At 44.7% G+C, this 18,392-nt stretch overlaps 1 protein-coding gene across 3 annotated transcripts in view; it reads left to right on the top strand.

Moving 5' to 3' along the window:
• Positions 1-18,392, top strand: part of SLC30A5 (solute carrier family 30 member 5) — a 44,275-nt gene that overhangs the window by 15,908 nt on the left and 9,975 nt on the right. For all 3 annotated transcript variants that reach the window (XM_073584186.1, XM_073584185.1, XM_073584187.1), the window contains 4 exons: positions 1,958-2,045; positions 3,823-3,899; positions 12,824-12,994; positions 15,998-16,286. In XM_073584186.1, coding sequence (XP_073440287.1) covers positions 1,958-2,045; positions 3,823-3,899; positions 12,824-12,994; positions 15,998-16,286 — 625 coding nt within the window. The remainder of the gene's footprint in view (positions 1-1,957; positions 2,046-3,822; positions 3,900-12,823; positions 12,995-15,997; positions 16,287-18,392) is intronic.

Here is an 18,392-nt window from a genome sequence, read left to right as displayed (position 1 = left end):
TTCACTTCGAAATCAGATGGGTGTGATGAAAAAAATTGCATGCCATACGGACCATCAGTACAGCATCCGATTTTACCGGACTCATTACAATTCTGTAAGATGGGGAAACTCTAAATGGTCCTGTAAAAGAACAGATTGCATTCGGACTGCATACAGATGACAAGTGAAAAAAAATTCATCCCATTTTTCTGGATGAGAATGGGACTTTTTTTTTTTTTTTTAATACGCGAGTTAGAGAAATTCCTAATGAGAAATGAAGAAATGACACAGGGAAAACGTATTGAACACATGAAGGAGAAGTACAAAAAGCCATGGATAGTCATGACGCTGAAATCTATCAGTAATTAGAAAGCAGTCCTGCCACTTAGTGGAAAATAATATCAGCTGGTTCAACTGATGGCCTCAAAAAGGTGTCTCATTACCAAGGTGCCACACAAAAAAAATCTCATGATGAGTAAAATCAGTCACCTGTCTCAAGACCATTGTAACCTTATTGTTGCAAAACATACTGATGGCATTGGTTACAGAAGAATTCCCAAACTACTGAAGGTTCCAATGAGCACTATTGGGGCAGTAATGAGGAAGTGAAAACAACGTAATTTCACCATAAACTGGCCAAGACCGATATGTCCTTTGCAAGATTTCAGACAGGAGTGAAAATAATTATCAGAAGAGTTGTCCAAGAGCCAATAACCACCTGTGGACCGCTACAGAAAGGCCTGGAATCAGCAGGTACAATTATTTCAAAGTAAACTATAAGGCTGGGGTCACACATGCGAGCAACTCGCAACTTAATACCTGGCACTGGGGAGTGGAGCGTGCGACGGCATAGAAATACATGCCGCCACACGCTCCGCTCCCGAGTGCCGGGTATTAAGATGCGAGACTCGTGCGAGTTTCTCGCATGTGTGACCCCGGCCTAAGTAATGCACTCAACCTCAGTGGCCTGTATGCATGCTGACCACGCAAGACTCCATTGCTGAACAAAAAGCATGTTCAAGCACGTTTACAGTTTGCTCATCAACATTTAGACAAGCCTATAATATCCTGGAAAATATAGCCTGGTGCAATAAGAAAAAAATTGATCTCATTGGATGCCATAACACACACCATGTTTGGAGTCCAAAAGGCACTGCATATCAACCCAAAAACGCCATACCAACAGTGAACTTTGGAGGTGAGAACATCATGGTGTGGATATGTCACAGGCCAACTTCATATAATTGGAGGAAGGATGAATGGACAAATGTACTGAGACATTCTTGATCTACTTTAATCTTCTGCCATCTACCAGGATGGTGAAGATGAAACGAGGGTGGACATTTCAGCAAGACAATGATCGTAAACACTCAGCCATGGAAACTCCCAATTTGTTTCAGAGAAAGGAAAATTAAGCTGCTAGAATGGCCCAGCCAATCACCTGACCTGAATCCAATAGAAAGTTTATGGAAGGGACTAAAGCTCAGAGTTCATAGAAGGAGCCCAGGGAACCTTCAGGATTTGAAGAATGTTTGTGTGGAAGAATGGGTCAAAATCACAGCTGAGCAATGCATGCGACTAGTTTCTCCATGCAGGAGGCGTCTTAAAGTTGTCATCTCCAACAAAGGCTTTTGTAGAAAGTATTAAATAAATTTCAGTAGAAGTGTTAAATGCTTTTTTTCTGTGCCATTTCTCATGATTACACATAAGTTAATTTTATAGACATCTATGGTTTGATTTCTTGGCCTGTGTGGACTGGATGGATTGTTACCGACATCTGGTGAGAATTTCATGTCAATAGCATCTTTACAATTATATTTTCTTAAATCTGGGTGACGTGTTTAATACTTATTTCACCCGGTGTGTGTACCACTGTAAGCTTTTATTTACAGCACTTTTCATCTGGACTGACTAGTAGTTTGCAGCGTCTTCTGCTGGTGATATTAGCGTTTATTGACTTGTGTTTCTATTTCCTCAGACTCGGGGTGCTGCGTTTTTCATCGTTGCTGTTGTATGTTTGCTACTCTTCGACAATGATGATCTGATGGCTAAAATTGCTGAGCACCGTATCCTTTTGTGATGCCTCCGGATTTTGGGAATCTAATGGTACCCATGTAGCAGATTGATCAGTGTGAGCGCCTCATTAGTGCCTTCACTTCTTGAAGACAGACGACACGGTACTTTTGAGTGGCAGGCAGTACCGACATTATAACTGTATCATACAGATTGTGCCATCTACAGAGCGTTAACATAAATCTATGAATAGTAAAGGTGCTGACCCACTAGCAAAGTACACGTTATTCCACAATTGATATTTATCCTTTGATTAAAAATAAGTTCCACAATTGGATGTGTTTAAAAAAAAAAAAAATGTTCCTGTGCTGAGATAATCTTACAGTACAGGAACATGGTCTGATCATACACAGCTCCTGGGTAGTGGGGAGCAAGCTAAAGAGAGTATACATGCAGGACAGCACGGGATCACAGCTGCTGCTTTCTGAAAGCTAAACCTTTTTCTTGCCTGTTTGAAGCATATTTGACCTCACATATGTTAATGGATATCTTTTTAGTTTAAAAAAAAAAAAAAAAAAGTGCATTTCAGTTTGCAATCTTTATCCCTTCCTTCATGTTCATGCCTCCAGATTTGCAATTTCCAGCTTGAACCACAGTTTATATTTTTCTGTTGTGAGACTGTCCCTTTCAGTAATACAGGCTGGATGTATGGTCTTTGTGTATACAGGGCGCTGCTGGCTTCATTAGTTTCTGTATCAGTGCTGTTCCAATTCTATATTTATTTTCACTTCATGTGCTTTCCTCCTTTTCAATTGTTTTTAGATTTCTTTCCTTCTACTTTGGAAATGTAGAGTGTGTGCAAGCGACATCTTTTAGAAATACATGAACCCGCCGAGTTATTCAGGATGACGACGCATCAGGATGCGCAGCAACTTTTGTCCTTAAATGCCTTTTCTTTTTTTTCATCTTTGCTCTTGTTCTATCCGAACATAAAGTTCAGTGTACCTGCAAGAGAAATTGACGTGTTGTGTTTCATGTTGTGTTTGCTGCACAGTGAAGCACTCATTGTGAAAACTCAAAGCATCACGCCAGCATTTTTTTTTTTTTTTATTGCAGCGCTGGAGTGGTGCTTCTAATCTAAGTTCTCTGCCCCTAATCTCAAACTTACCCGCCACCATCTTTACCTTCTATCACCGCCACTAACTTCGATCTCCATTGTTTCGTGGAGGTCACTTTTCAATGTAAGTCTGAGGGCGTCATTCTGGCTGTCATAGACTGACATTGAGAGCTTGTGACTGTTACTTCTTACTTCCAGACAGTCAGAAGTTGCGGTTGGTCATATGATGGCTTTGCAAGAATGGAGCGGTGCTGATAAAAGGTGAAGATTATGGCGGGTGATTACAAGACTATGGGCAGGGAACGTAGATTAGAAGCACCGCTCCAGTGCTGAATACAAAATCGCCGGAGTGGTGCTTTAACCTAAAGGTCCGGTCATTTATTTGGACACAGCTAAAACTTTACTGTTATAGTAATGGGGAGTGCTAGAAAGGCACTATAGACCGTGCAAGGTGTTTCCATCGGAAAATGTGCTAATTGCTGGAAAGATATATTTGTTTATGCCGCTGTCTGGATGAAGGTGCCACCTGGGAAATAATTCGGGAGACAGCAGCTTGGGATGACGAGACAGCTGCTCCTCTGTAGGTATAGACAGGATGGTCAGTCTTGTCATCAGCAGTACTTGCAATCTGCTGTGACCTCCATGGACAAAACATACCCAGTTGATGCCCACTTTAAGAGTCTATCGTTTAACCCTTAACGCTACTCATCTAGCTGAAGGACACCATGACAGTGCACTTACACACTTCTTGTACACTGCCTTCTCCCTCTTAGGAGTTGCTGACCACAAGGTAAGAAGAATCTGCTGGTAATTCCTGACCTCTGTGACTCCGAACCTTCAGTAAGAAAAAAAAATAAATGTCTGTCTGCTGTACGGAACAAAATGATGTGTGAAATGGTTGCGGAAGTCTCGCACTGTCCTGTGTTCGGTGGTGTTTGGGAACACGCTCCGTATTCTCAAATGGACACAGATTTCATCAGTTCTCCCAAAGCAAAGGGCCAAGTCTATCTTTGTAAATTAGGATAGTCCTAGACAGATTATGTATAGGTCCAGTATATCACAAAAGTGAGTACACCTCTCGCATTTTTGTAAAGATTTTATTTTTTCATGGGACAACACTGAAGATCTGACCCTGTGATGCAATGTACAGTAGTCGGTGTGCAGCTTGTATAACAGGGTCAGTTTGTTGTGGCCTCCATAACTCCACACACAGCCATTAATGTCTAAACTGCTGGGAACAAAAGTGAGTACACCCCTAAGGGAAAATAGCCAAATTGTGCCCAATTAGCCATTTTCCCTTCACCCATGACAGCACCACCTGAGAGAGGGATCCGCCCCGCCAGGACAGGAACCTACTGAGACATAAGGGGCGGCACCTCTCCCCCGCTTCAGTTGGGTTCCTGTCCTGGAAGGAATCCCACTGTGGCGGTGCCTGTCATGGGCGAAGAAAAAGATAAGACCCAGGCCCGTCCCGGCGCGGGAAGAACAGGTAGCTTACCTGTAGCGCCGGCCGTCGGGTCCTGGAAGCGCAGTCCCTGGGGCTCCGGGTTCGTGCGGGCGTGGATGGGGTTCCGGGGGCTCCGGGAAGCCCCCACCGCCCCGCCCTCCCCTCGCGCACGCCGAATCTCGATCCCCGTGGTAGGGGAGAGACGCTGGCGTCTTCCGGCCGCTGACGTCAGCGGCGCTTGGAATGCTGGGTGCGCCGGCTGACGTCAGTAGAAGGCGATGGTGTAATGGCGCTGGGTGCGACGCCGGCCGGCTTCTGAAGCGCTGAGCCGGCGGTCGCAGGGGGGAGAGGAGGAAGACGCTCACCAGGCGGAGGCATGCAATTTAAAAGGAGGAAGACAGCTGTAGATCGGCGGTGCAAAATGGAGTCCGAGCAGGAACGTTCAGCGTCCCTGCCTCCCTCACAGCCCTCTGGCAGGAAGCATGGAAGCCATTCAAGCAGCAGTCGCCCCAGCCGCAGGTCGGGGCACTCCTCAAGGTCCAAAGAGCGCGGGTCAGGTGCTCCGATGCAGCCTCCAAGTCCGGTACCCTTGATTACGGGTGGTGAGTGATCTTCGTGTATGTTAACAGTATATTAATAGGGGTTTTCTATTGTATGCTTCACCCTGTAGGAAAGGCCCAGAAAAGCGGGAAGCAAGAAGAAGAATAGGGATTGTGCTATATGTAAATCTCCCCTAGCAAGAGACTGGCAAAAAGATCTCTGTGGTTCGTGCATTCAGCGGACTATGGCGGAGGAAGCGCCTAGTTTCGCAGCCAATCTAATATCTGCCCTCAGGTCAGAAATGGAAGGCTCAATTAAGTCCTTATTGAAAAAAGGAAAAAAAGCAGGAAGGATTTCCCTAGTTCCCCCTCAGATTCCGCGTCAGTATCATCTCAGGCGGAAAAATCATCCTCCTCAGACTCCTCAGATAGTGACACAGGGGGTAAGCCATGTTTCCCTGTAGAAGATACAGATGCCCTCCTAAAGGCCATTAGAACCACAATGGGCCTACAGGAAGAAAGGGCGGCTAAAACCCTAGAGGATGTCATGTTTGGGGGGCTTCAGGAGAGGAAAAAACGAACCTTTCCAGTAAACGCGAAAATCCAGGCGCTTATTGAAAAGGAGTGGAAAAAGCCTGAAATCGGGGGCCCTTTCATCCGCCTCTAAGAGACGATACCCCTTTGAATACAAGGATACGGAGGTATGGGACAAAGTCCCAAAAATAGATGCAGCGGTGTCCAGATCTTCCAAAAGGTCGGCCCTGCCCTTGGAAGATGCAGGGGTTCTTAGAGACCCGCTGGACAAAAAAGCGGACTCATATTTGAGGCACGCATGGGAAGCGACAGCAGGAGGTCTAAAGCCGGCGATAGCGGGCACCTGCACGGCACGCTCCCTCATGATCTGGCTGCAGCAGTTAGAAGAGAAGCTGGCGTCAAGGGTCCCAAGAGAGAAGATCTTATCAGACATGTATCTCTTGCACGGGGCAGCGGCTTTTTTGGCAGATACCTCGGCGGACTCTATGCGATTGACAGCCAGAGCAGCGTCACTATCAAATGCTGCTAGACGCGCGTTATGGCTTAAGGGCTGTCCGGGTGACCTTCAGTCCAAGGCCAAATTGTGCTCTCTCCCCTGCGATGGTCGATTCCTGTTCGGCAAGAACTTGGACGATATTCTGGAGAAAGCAGGCGATAAGAAAAAAGGCTTCCCCAGATTCCCTATGGATCAGAGGAGACAGCCCTTTCGGAGGGGGAGATTCAATAGAGGGCGTCCTCCCGCTGACAGGAGAAGATGGGAGGATAAAAGAAAGAAAGAATCAGGGTTTATGTTTGGTGGAGGCACCTCCACCTCAAAAAAGTCACCACAATGACGCCGGTATTCCAGTAGGAGGGAGATTGGCACTCTTTTTCCAGGCCTGGGAAAAGATCTCCTCCAATACCTGGATTCTGAGCATCCTAAAAGAAGGCCTGAAAATCCCCTTTATTCGTCAGCCAAAACCCGTGGTCGTCATCACACCTATCAGGAAGATGACCGAAGAACAACTGGCCTTAGAAACAGAAATCCTGAGCCTGATAGACAAGCGGGTACTGTCCGAGGTGCCACGCTTACAGGAAGGAAAGGGGTTTTATTCACCCCTTTTTCTAATAAAAAAACCGGATCAGTCGTTCAGGACAATCATAAATCTCAGACGCCTCAATCTTTGGATAAGGAACCCGACCTTCAAGATGGAATCAGTGACTACGGCAGTGAAGCTGCTACATCAAGATTGCTTCATGGCCGTAGTCGATTTAAAGGATGCGTATTATCACATCCCTATCCATCCAGATTACCAGAAATACCTGAGGGTAGCGCTTTATATTCAGGGCACACTAAGGCACTTTCAGTTCAGGGCTCTTCCGTTTGGCATATCCATAGCCCCGAGGGTCTTCACCAAGGTCATAGCGGAAGTGACAGCCTTTCTCCGGATTCACGATACGGTCATAATACCATACCTGGACGATTTTCTTATAGTGGGCAGTTCAGAGGACCACTGTACAGCACAGTTGACTCAGGTGATCAACATCTTGCAAGAATTAGGGTGGATAGTCAATTTCAAAAAATCAAAATTACAACCCCTAAAGAAACAGACCTTCCTAGGATTTATACTGGACTCAGAAAGGCAAGAGTGTCTGCTCCCAGAGTCCAAGATAGAGAAGGTACAAAATCTGGCCTTGGCGGGCCGAAACCAACCATGTATGACATTAAGAAAAGCAATGTCCCTACTAGGTACCCTAACATCCTGTATTCCGGCGGTCAGGTGGGCTCAGTTTCACACCCGGCAACTCCAGGGGGAGATACTAAGAGCACAAAGATCGCTAAGAGGGCGTTTGGAAGGGAAGCTGGAGCTTTCCTCAAAAACCAGAGACTCTCTCAACTGGTGGTTGAACGGGACAAATCTGACCTTAGGAATACCATGGGACAGACAGGCGACAGATATAATTTTAACAGATGCAAGCTCCTCGGGGTGGGGGGCACACCTAAGGGGCCTCATAGGTCAGGGTTCCTGGACACCTCAAGAAAGGAAGGCATCCTCCAACCTGAGAGAACTGTGGGCAGTGGGCAAGGCCCTAAGCCACTTCATTCCGCTACTCCAGGGTCGAGACGTACGCATCATGTCAGACAACAAGGTAGCAGTGGCATACATCAACCACCAAGGTGGGACAAAATCACACTCCTTAATGGAAGCAGCAACAGACATTCTGAACAGTGCAGAGGAACACCTACACTCCGTGACAGCCCTACACATAAAAGGGGCAGAAAACATAGAGGCAGATTTCCTGAGTCGCAATACCCTGAGGCAAGGAGAATGGGCGCTAAACCGGTCCATTTTTCAAAAGATAATTCAGCTTTGGGGGGAACCGGTGATAGACCTCTTTGCAAACAAGCACAACAGGCAAACAGAAAGGTTCTGCTCTCTAAACCCGAGGGAAAATCCATGGGCAGTGGACTCGTTGCACATCCAGTGGAACTTCAGACTGGCTTACGCGTTCCCCCCAGTAGCTCTGATCCCAACTGTGGTAAGAAAAATCAGAAACGATCAAGCCAGGGTGATTCTAATAGCTCCATTCTGGCCAAAAAGGCCCTGGTTTGCTCTGCTACGGAAGATGTCCCTCTCCGATCCATGGGTTCTGCCAGAAATCCCGGACCTACTAGCTCAGGGTCCAATATTGCACGCTCAGGTCAAAGGATTCCATCTGACGGCGTGGAATTTGAAAGGTCGCTTTTAATGGATAGGGGGTTCTCCCCTGGGCTGGTGGCCACTCTGCTAAAAAGCAGGAAACCGGTGACTACTAACATCTACGGCAGAACATGGGATAAGTTCCTACAGTTCTTGGGTAAGCCGTTAGGAAAAGAACCCCCGATTAGGGCCATCCTAGAGTTCTTACAATCTGGGTTGCAGATGGGGTTAGCAGTAAACACACTTAAGGTTCAGGTGTCGGCACTAGGGGCGCTCTACAATTGCAAACTGGCATCAGATAGGTGGATAGCCAGATTTATTAAATCCTGCCATAGAGCTAAGCCTATTCCAATACCCAGAATAGCCCCCTGGGATTTAAACCTGGTGTTAGAAGCCCTTACAAAAGATCCGTATGAGCCATTACATCAGCTACCCCTAAAGTTCTTGACCCTAAAAACAATCCTGTTAGTAGCCCTCACATCAGCCCGCAGGATAAGCGACTTACAGGCTCTCTCAGTAAATCCTCCTTACACGCAAGTCTTTCAGGATAGGGTAGTTTTAAGGACAGACCCCAGTTATCTGCCCAAGGTAGTATCAGATTTCCATCGGGGTCAGGAAATTGTCCTTCCATCCTTTTGCGAAAATCCAAAAAATCTGGGGGAGGAAAAATTCCATAGTCTGGATGTTAAAAGGGCTCTCGTAGAATATATATCTGCCACTAGCCAGTGGAGGAGGTCACAGTCCCTATTCGTAGCTTTTCAGGGTGCCAGGAAAGGCTATGGGGTTTCAAAAGGGACTATTGCTAGATGGATTAGGGAAGCCATTAGTGTAGCCTATTCAGCTAGTGGTATCCCGATTCCTGACGGCATCAAGGCTCATTCCACCAGAGCCGTGGCGACCTCCTGGGCTGAAAAGGCAGAGGTATCAATCGAACAGATTTGTAAGGCCGCTACCTGGGCCTCACCTTCAACCTTCTTTAAGCACTATAGATTAAATCTATCCTCCTCTGCTGACTTAACCTTTGGTAGAAGGGTGCTGCAAGCGGTGGTCCCTCCCTAAGGTGTTTCGAAGTCTCCAAAAATCTCTCAGGTGGTGCTGTCATGGGTGAAGGGAAAACCACCATGGTTACTTACCGGTAGCCGGTTTTTCCGGAACCCATGACAGCACCCGTACATTCCCCCCCTTTTTCACTGTATGGGTGTGCACAATTAGTAGGGTGTTTTGAGTGTTGTGGTGTTGGATTAAACATGTAACTAACCGGGAAGTCCTCTCAATGCTCTGTAACCCAACTGAAGCGGGGGAGAGGTGCCGCCCCTTATGTCTCAGTAGGTTCCTGTCCTGGCGGGGCGGATCCCTCTCTCAGGTGGTGCTGTCATGGGTTCCGGAAAAACCGGCTACCGGTAAGTAACCATGGTGGTTTTTCCCTCATGGTGTCATGTGACTCAGTGTTACAAGGTCTCAGGTGTGAATGTGGACAGTTGTGTAAAATTTGGTGTTATCGCTCTCATACTGGTCACTGGAAGTTCACCATGGCTCCCCAAAGAATTCTCTGAAGATCTGAAAAAAAATCGTTGTGCTCTACATCAAGATGGTATAGGCTATAAGAAGATTGCCAACACCTTGAACCTGAGCTGCAGCGTTACGGTGGCCAAGACCTTACAGCGGTTTAACAAGACAGGTTGCACTCAGAACGAGCCTCGCCATGGTCAACCAAAGAAGCTGAGTGCACGTGCTCCGCGTCATATCCAGAGGTTTTCTTTTAAAAATAAATGTATGAGTGCTGCCAGCATTGCTGCAGAGGTTACAGGGGTGGGGGTCAGCCTGTCAGTGCTCAGACCATACGCCGCACACTGCATCAATTTGGTCTGCATAGCTCTCATCACAGAAGGAAGCCAATTCCAAAGATGATGCACAGGAAAGCCCACAAACACTTTGCTGAAGACAAACAGACTAAGGACATAAATTACTGGAACCATGTCCTGTGGTCTGATGAGACCAAGATAAACTTATTTATTTCAGATGGTGTTAAGCAAGTGTGGTGGAAACCAGATGAGGAGTACAAAGACAAATGTGTCTTGCCTACAGTCAAGCATGGTGGAGGGAATGTCATGGTTTGGAGCTGCAGGAGTGCTGCCGGCTGTGGGGAACTACAGTTCACGGAGGGAACCATGAATGCCAACATGTACTGTGACATACTGATTCAGAGCATGATCCCCATCGATTCGGAAACTGGTCTGTGGGGCAGTATTCCAAACACACCTCCAAGACCACCACTGCCTTGGTAAAGAAACTGAGGATGAAGGTGTTGGACTGGCAAAGCATGTCTCAAGACCTAAACCTTATTGAGCATCTGTGGGGCATCCTCATATGGAGGTTGGAGGCGCACAAGGTCTCCAACATGCACCAGCGCCGTGTTGTCATCATGGAGGAGTGGAAGAGGATTTCAGTGGCCACTTGTGAAGCTCTAGTGAACTGCATGCCCAAGAGAGTCAAGGCAGTGCTTGAAAATAATTGTGGCCACACAAAATAGTGATACTTTGGGCACAATTTGACTATTTTCATTTAGGGGTGTACTGACTTTTTGTTGCCAGCAGTTTAGACATTAATGGCTGTATACTGACTACTTTACGCTGTATAAAACTGTCAGATCTTCAGTGTTGTCCCATGAAAAGTTATAATAAAATATTTGCCAAAATGTGAGGGATGTACTCATTTTTGTGATGTACTGTATATGTCTCTGAACCTACAAAAGACAAAATGAAAAAAACCCTGCTATAATTAAATAAGTAAAAATCAAAAGTGCATTTAAATCATACAGAGTTCTTAGTAATACTGTATTTGATCAAACATAGCTTAAAAGCCGTCCCACCATTGACAAGGTGACTCTGTGGTCGGGGTGGTCCTACACTGTCTAGTATTAAAAACCTTATCACGTGTCAAAGTTGACGTCTGTGTGAATAAGGGCAGACAAGGACCGGGTCCCAACCACTGGACACCAGTCAGGGGAAGCCTTTAAATACAATTTCCAGCTCAGGAGAGGGAGGCCACACCCCAGCTTGCACAGAATGCAAAAATACAAAGAAAAAACACAAAAAATGAGCTTGGTTTGAGTTGGTACACATGCAGCATATAAATGCATGTTCACATGGCCAAAAAGCATACAAAATCTACAAAAGACAAAATCCCTGCTATAATTAAATAAGTAAAAAGCATAAGAACTCTGTATGATTTAAATGCACTTTTGCTTTTTACTTATTTAATTATAGCAGGGTTTTTTTTCCATTTTGTCTTTTGTAGGTTTTGTATGCTTTTTGGCCATGTGAACATGCATTTATATGCTGCATGTGTACCAACTCAAACCAAGCTCAATTTGTGTGTGTTTTCTGTATATGTCTCTGAGAAAGCTTGATATCAACCAATATGGCCACCTCTATTGCTACAATACCCATGCTCTTGAATCTGTCTGGTTATGTAGGGAAGGCGTCGTGGTGGACTTGATGTTCCTGAGTGTGGGCTGCCTGGATAGCTGTAACATACTTGTGGCGATCTGACCACTATGATCTTCAGGAATGAAGGGATTAATGTCCTTTTGGCCTTTGTCCTGTGCGGTGCCACTCCAGGTCACCTGCTGAGCCGAGAATTGCAACTCCACTTAAGTTAAAGGGTTATTCCTATATTTGACATTTAGGACACGTCTGCCGTGAATCTCCCACTGATCTACCGGTTCAGTAACTCTTAATCACGTGTATGGGAGTTATAGAAACCGAGTAGCACAGTGATCCGGGCTGACGCCACAATCCCATCGACCCGTCCAATAACGCTTGCTGCAGCCATCGGGCTGGACGGGGTTGGAATAGGTCGATGGATGCGGGTCATAAAGGCAGGACGTGCATTTATCACAGATTTAGGGCTCGTTCAGACCTAGTATAGTCGGTCCGGGTGATTCTGTATGCAGACAGCACAAGGACCAATGCAAGCTAATGCGGTAGCTCACAAACACTTTTACATGGATCGACGGTCTGCAAGTAATAAATCACAGCATGCAATGAGTTAATCCAGATCAGACTCGCCCATTAAAAGTCAATGGACGCAGATAGATCTGATCACATGCGGGTGACCTTCTGTACGCCATGTTTTTCTACATCCGTCCTTTATAATTATTAAGAGATTAAGGAAAGTGTATTTGACCTTTGTTGTTCCTGTAAAACCTTTCTTCCATACGGATGTATAACACGGACACACTGATGCAATATGGATATTAAAAACGGACATGCACTACCCAGTACAGAAGCAAAAAGGTTTTTGTTTTTTTGTTTTCTGTTCGAAAACTGATGATTTTGATTCCACTCGTGTGAAACCGTCCTTACGGCGTACTGTGCAGATATACCCCCTAACGAAGCTGTGTTGCATGTGACCATTTCTTCATTACTTCTGCTCTTTGTCTGGATCTGTACAGTTTTTTTCCTGTATTACTATATTAATGGCCGTGCCTCTGTTTTCTTGTTGATTTCAGGGCGGAGTGCTGTTGCTTGTGTTGGCTTTATGTTTCAATGTTGGTTTCCACGCAGCTTCCCGAAAGCTTTCTCTAGATATCGGAGGAGCCAAGCGTCTGCAAGCCTTGTCTCACCTTGTCTCTGTCATATTGCTGTGCCCATGGGTCATCGTACTCACGGCAACTACCGAGGTAATCGCCGCGCCCATCTGTAGACGCCTGACGTCATGTCTTAGACGACTGTCCAGACGACATCTGGTTCCTACATATTACATTTAGATAAAGGAAGAGAGGAACCAGATCTGTCTGCATCTCCTCAGCGAGTTCAGCCTCGGACGGATTGGTCCATATGGCTGGGAATGACGATCTGCGCATCTTTGGGGACTAGTTTCTTATTTAAATGCATGTATTTTTGTGCTAAAAATCACTTCGACTGTCTGTATTTTTTTTTTTCTGAGCTCTTCAGCTGACTTACAGCCACAGAGGTAGCTCAACCTTCATGTGATCATAAATCAGCTGACATGGGCTCGGAAAAGATGAGCGTTATGAACTCCCGGTCAGAACAAGCTCGCTGACAGATTCTGTTAGCTCATACAGCTATAAAAGGAAAATGGGGCTAAAGTTTTAATGAAACACAGTTGCAACAATTTAATCCAAAATACATGCATTTAAGTAAAAAAGAATACAGTGGGTTCGGAAAGTATTCAGACCCCTTTAAATTTTTCACTGTTTCATTGCAGCCATTTGGTAAATTCAAAAAAGTTCATTTTTCTTTTTCTCATTAGTGTACACTCTGCACCCCATCTTTACTGAAAAAAAGCAAATGTAGAAATTTTTGCAAAAAGAAAAACTGAAATATCACATGGTCATAAGTATTCAGACCCTTTGCTCAGTATAGAATTGAAGCACCCTTTTGACAGGGCTGTGGAGTCGGAGTCGTGGAGTCGGTATAAAATGGTCCAACTCCTAAAATATTTAATAAATTGGCTACAGTAGTTCAATGCAGAATGTGCTGAATATTTTTTCATAGGAATTTGGGAAAGTTATGAAATGTCCTATAAATGGCTGTTCTATTCCTGATCTAAGGCTACATTCACACACAGCGTTTTTGCTGCGGTTTTCAGCTGCAAAAGCAGATCAGATTTTTAAAAAACCGCATCACCTGAAAGGTTTTTGAGCTCATAGATAATGTTTTCAATAGCAAAAGCAGATTAGAAATCTGCTCTATCTATATATCCATTTATCCATATCTGTCTATCCATATCTTATCTGTACCAAAAAGAATGAAAGCCGGGTAGCACACAGACTAACACTCCTTTTTTTTTTTTTTTAGCACCAGTCAGGTACACCTCATAGCTGCCCAAAAGGACGCCCAGGACAGGCATTGCTCGTCTTCAGTAACACATCAACATCAATTGATAGTTGGAATAAATACACTGCATTCACCACATCTTAAGGTGCAGGCTTTATTTTCAAGTGTAGGAGTGTGCAGTATAAGGTTCTGCAGCAGCTGAGGTGTGCAGTATGAGATTCTGCGGAACAGTATGAGGTTCTGCCCCCCGTAACCCAAAATGAAGGTCAATGGACACAGGTGGCTGAATTGAAGGAATTCCTTAATCACCCATTTACTGTGACTAAAAAATTACAAGCTGAGGATTTAACTCCTGGCATTTTCATAAGGGAGTGGAAGAACTTGCTATTTTGCCTGTCCCAAAGAGGAGATTTAATTGCAGATGGCATTTCTGCTTCATTGAAACGGAGAGAGACACAGCTATTGGAAAATAAAAATTTTCTGGCAGCTGTTTATGTGGACCCAAGTCATCATATACAGCTTGATGATCAACATCTTACTAAAGGAAAAGAATCTCTGACTGAAGTAGCAGTTAGGATGAGTGGCCTACAGGAGGACTGCCAGGTGCAAGTGGACTTGGGTCCTGACAGAGCTACTGCTGCCATATCTTCATCCGCATCAGATGAGGAGTTTGACTTTGACAAGTATTTGGATGACATGGAGCAGGCAAAGCGTTGCTGCAAGGAAAAAGATTTCACTCCATCTCCTATAGCAAGAAGATTGACCATATTTCAGCAAAATGTTTCACTTGCTCTCAAAGAAATAGAAAAATTCAACCGTTCATCAAAACTGACTGTGCATGAGGCAATTTATACCCGGAAATTGTTAGAGATGTTCCCATGTGGTTACGGCTTTGCCTCCAACCCAAGTTAGTGTAGAGAGGTTGTTCTCTGGCCTTAATATTATTAGGTCAGATTTTAGGTCATCTATGAAGGAGGATCTGATGGAGGCAATTCTATTTCTTAGAACAAATTCATAGACTGCACAAATATTATTTAGTATGTTTTTGTTGAAAACTGTTTTTTTGCCACTTACATAGTTTATTACATAGTGATATATATATATATATATATATATATATATATATGTAATCGATATTACATATTTACAATTTATTACAGTTTTTTGTATTCTAAAGTTGTATTCCAATAAATATATATTATGTTCTATCTAAATTTATTGTATCATAAAAATGATTACATGTCTGATGTTCACATTGTACTACAATACATTTTTCACTTAAATATAAGCAATATATGTTGGAGTCGCAGGTTTGGCTTACTGACTCCACAGCCCTGCCTTTTGAACTAGTACAGCCATGAGTCTTCTCGGGAATGATGCAACAAGTTTTTCACCCCTGGATTTGGGGATCCTCTGCCATTCTTCCTTGCAAATCCTCTCCAGTTCCGTCAGGGAAAAAAAAAGTCTGAATACTCAGCTAGTCACTAAAATCTAACGCTATGGTGCACTCGTGGTGACTGGTCATTGCCATGAGAGACATTAGAGTACGTGTCGGCCCTCCTGGCTGATCCATCTTAGTACATCCTTCCATTTCTGTTTATGACACCTGTGATCAATGGCCCAGGATGTGGTTACTGCCACCGCTCACTATGTACTGAACGCTGACGGTATCCGCGCCTCTATGACTGAAAGCCGGATGGTGCTGGGAGGAATAAAGGTAGTTTCCTCCTAGTGCTGCGGCCGGGCAGCGTAAGCGCACTATTAATCTGCAGGTTTATAGCATTCAGGGACATGACAGATTCCCTTTAAACAGGCCCCCTCAGGTCGGTGGTTATAAACTATATAATTGCTGCTCCCAAATGTTATGTTTTCTCTCATTTCAGAGCAAAGTGGAGTCTTGGTGGTCCCTGGTAATGCCATTCATCACCGTCATTTTCTCAGTTATGATTCTGGATTTCTACGTGGAGTCCGTTTGCGCGGTGAAAATGGAAATATCAAAGTGTGCCCGCTACGGGTTCTTCGTCATCGCCCTGAGCGCGCTGCTTCTTGGCAATTTCTGGACTCATCCTATCACTGACCAGCTTCGAGCGATGAATAAACCAGCGCACCAGCCGAGTACTGAACACGTGCTGTCCGGAGGGGTGGTCGTCAGCGCCGTGTTCTTTTTGTTGTGTAAGTCGTAGTGGTAAGGACGGCTCCAACCAAGCCCATACTCTGCAGTAATGCCTGATATTGAGACTGAGGATATGCGCAGAATCACAGGTGCAGGTTGTACCTTGTGTGCTTTCTGCAATAATGAGTGGTAATTGCTATCTGATTGCATTGGACGCGTCAGGCTCCTTGTGCAGCTCTGCGTGGTCATCCACAAGGCATCCATTATTACAGTCCGTAAAACTTACCAAAGTAGTACGTGCTGCTGTTTTCCACACAAACGGTCAGTCCACATCTGCCACGCGTGGTCTGTAGCGCAGACGGACAGCACACAAACTTATTTTACTCTCATCTGAATAAGCTCTAACTTGAAAATATGTTTGCAGTTCTACCATGGAGCCACTAGGTGGCGCTCTGATGTCGTGTTTCAGCCCATAGACGTGCTAGATGTTGATGACATTCTGGTATCAGCATCATTCTATATCCAATTTCATAGTTGTCACAATGCATTTTTTGTGGAAGACTAGCTAATTTTCCAAGAGTATCTGTTTTAAAGGAGTTGTCCAACACTGAAATATTTTTTTTTCTAGGCATGAACGGTTTTATAGGAATCATCGGTATCATACTCTCCTAACAGCCCCGCTGTAAACCCTGCACAAGCCTCTCCGGAGGGCGGTCCGCACCAGCTCTGGAAGTGATGTCTGGTTTATTTGGGAAGTCATCAGGACCGCTGCAAACTGAGATTGCCTGCAGTGGTCAGGAGCGAAAGAGAAACATCCGATGACACGCTTTTCTAGTCAACTGACCACTGCAGCCAATCATAGGCTGCTGAAGCCTTCGTGACTTTTGAATGAAGCAGATATCGCTTCCAGATCTGGCATGAACCTCTAGAGTGGCCTGTACTGGATCCATGGAGGTTTCTGAAGGAGATTATACCTAGGTTTTTTTAAAAGCCATCCATACCCAGAGAAAAAAAAAAACTATTCAAGTGTCAGACAACCCATTTAATGACTGTTCAAACTAAGTCTCATCGCTCGGTGCTTCATGGCGACCAGTCATTTATATACACCTTCTCACGTGCTTGTTTTCCCTCTACCTTCACCTCTGACCCCTTATTTGACTGACAGTTCTGGCTTCATAGAGCCAGAGAAGGGCAGAGATGGAAGGAAACAAAGCAGGTGGGAAGGTGTATATAAATGATTGAAGCACTGAGCGCCTGCACTTGGTGTGAACAGTCATTCTGTGCTAACCGTCCTTTAAAAGGACTATTGTCATGTTTTTTTAATTTGCTTTAGTCATATAGTCAGCATGAAAATAAGCAAGTTTGCAATTGAGTTTTGTTCTATCTGCTGTCAGTCACTTGCAGTGAGAACTTTTATCTTTTATAGAGTACAGCTGGTTTCCATGGAGCTGAGAGCAGGCTCAGGAGCACTAGAGCCTGCCCATACCCTGGTCGAGAGTGCACTTTATCTGACCACTGGCTTTGCACTGTATCTATGCAGAGGGAGCTGTCGATCCACATGTCAAGGCATGCTTACCTTGCCGACATCCCTCTAGAACTGAAAGCCGGCGGCTCCCTGAAGAAACAAAGTTAATTTTCTCCCCACTTTCAGTACACTGTTAACCTACAGATTAACCCTACAGTTGTGGCCAAAAGTATTGACACCCCTGCAATTTTGTCAGATAATACTCAGTTTCTTCCTGAAAATTATTGCAAACACAAATTCTTTGGTATTATTATCTTCATTTAATTTGTCTTAAATGAAAAAACACAAAAAGAATTGTTCTAATGCCAAATTGGATATAATTCCACACCAAACATAAAAAAGAGGGTGGACAAAAGTATTGGCACTGTTCGAAAAATCATGTGATGCTTCTCTAATTTTTGTAATTAACAGCACCTGTAACTTACCTGTGGCACCTAACAGGTGTTGGCAATAACTAAATCACACTTGCAGCCAGTTGACATGGATTAAAGTTAACTCAACCTCTGTCCTGTGTCCTTGTGTGTACCACATTGAGCATGGAGAAAAGAAAGAAGACCAAAGAACTGTCTGAGGATTTGAGAAACCAAATTGTGAGGAAGCATGAGCAATCTCAAGGCTACAAGTCCATCTCCAAAGACCT

Source organism: Dendrobates tinctorius, unplaced genomic scaffold (assembly GCF_039654945.1).
Source record: "Dendrobates tinctorius isolate UK_male_01 unplaced genomic scaffold, ASM3965494v1 ptg000083l, whole genome shotgun sequence".
In the NCBI taxonomy this organism is placed as follows: domain Eukaryota; kingdom Metazoa; phylum Chordata; class Amphibia; order Anura; family Dendrobatidae; genus Dendrobates; species Dendrobates tinctorius.
The sequence above is the reverse complement of the archived record's forward strand: the minus strand, read 5'-3'. Positions and strand labels throughout refer to the sequence as shown.